General features: G+C 51.2%; 1 protein-coding gene across 1 annotated transcript in view; it reads right to left on the bottom strand.

Moving 5' to 3' along the window:
* Positions 1-462: 462 nt before the first annotated feature.
* LOC103773316 (olfactory receptor 14J1-like) overlaps positions 463-1,032 on the bottom strand; it is a gene marked incomplete at its 3' end in the record, with an annotated part of 903 nt that continues 333 nt past the window's right edge. Inside the window, exon 2 of the mRNA XM_008940680.1 lies at positions 463-1,024. Within this exon, the coding sequence (XP_008938928.1) occupies positions 463-1,024 (562 nt within the window). The remainder of the gene's footprint in view (positions 1,025-1,032) is intronic.

Here is a 1,032-nt window from a genome sequence, read left to right as displayed (position 1 = left end):
AGCAGCACTGGCACCAAGCTGCCAGAGCACTCAGGCTTCCCAGCAGCCCAGGGCTCAGGAGGAGAGGGTGGCAGTGAAGAAAGAGCCGCTCAGGGAAGGGCAAGCACTGGTGCTCCCTGGTAGGGCTGCTGTGCTCTTTGCCCCTCTACCTCTGCCCACAGGCACTGCCCCTGCACCTCCACAAAAGGGCTGGCAGGAAGGATCTCAGGCAAACAAATCACTGTAGGATCCTTTATTTTATATAAATGCACAGAGATTGTGGCTCACAAAAGTCTCTGTGTTAAACAAAACTGATAGATATAGATGCAGCAATGCTGGGACTAATGACAAGTCACAATTAAAAGTAGAAAAAAATCATAATAAATTACAAGGTAATGACAAGATAAAACGAGGACAAATGCTAGAAAAATATCCTGGGCCCAGAAAGATTTACACTATGAGTTACGTAGAGAAGACATTTACACTTTTTTTCCTCCAAAACAATACCTTCATTAGTTTCCTTAGGGCATCCTTGAGCTCCTGGTTCCTCATGCTGTAGATGAGGGGGTTCAGTGCTGGAGGCACCACTGAGTACAGAACTGCCATGACCAGGTCCAGGGATGGGGAAGAGATGGAAGGGGGCTTCAGGTTGCTAAACATGGCAGTGATCAAAAAAATAGAGACCACGGCCAGGTGAGGGAGGCAGGTGGAAAAGGCTTTGTGCCGTCCCTGCTCCGAGGGCATCCTCAGCACGGCCCTGAAGATCTCCACATACGACAACACAATGAAAACAAAGCAGCCAAATGCTAAAGCAGCACTAAGCACCATAAGCCCAGTTTCCCTGTGGGAGGATTGTGAGCAGGAGAGCTTGAGGATCTGGGGGATTTCACAGAAGAACTGGTCCAGGGCATTGCCCTGGCAGAGGGGCAGGGAAAATGTATTGGCCGTGTGCAGCAGAGCATAGAGGAACCCACTGGCCCAGGCAGCTGCTGCCATGTGGACACAAGCTCTGCTGCCCCGGAGGGTCCCGTCGTGCAGGGGCCTGCAGATGGG

Source organism: Merops nubicus, unplaced genomic scaffold, assembly GCF_000691845.1.
Source record: "Merops nubicus isolate BGI_N331 unplaced genomic scaffold, ASM69184v1 scaffold46615, whole genome shotgun sequence".
Classification (NCBI taxonomy): domain Eukaryota; kingdom Metazoa; phylum Chordata; class Aves; order Coraciiformes; family Meropidae; genus Merops; species Merops nubicus.
Note: the sequence above shows the minus strand (reverse complement) of the source record. Positions and strands in the feature narration are given on the sequence as shown.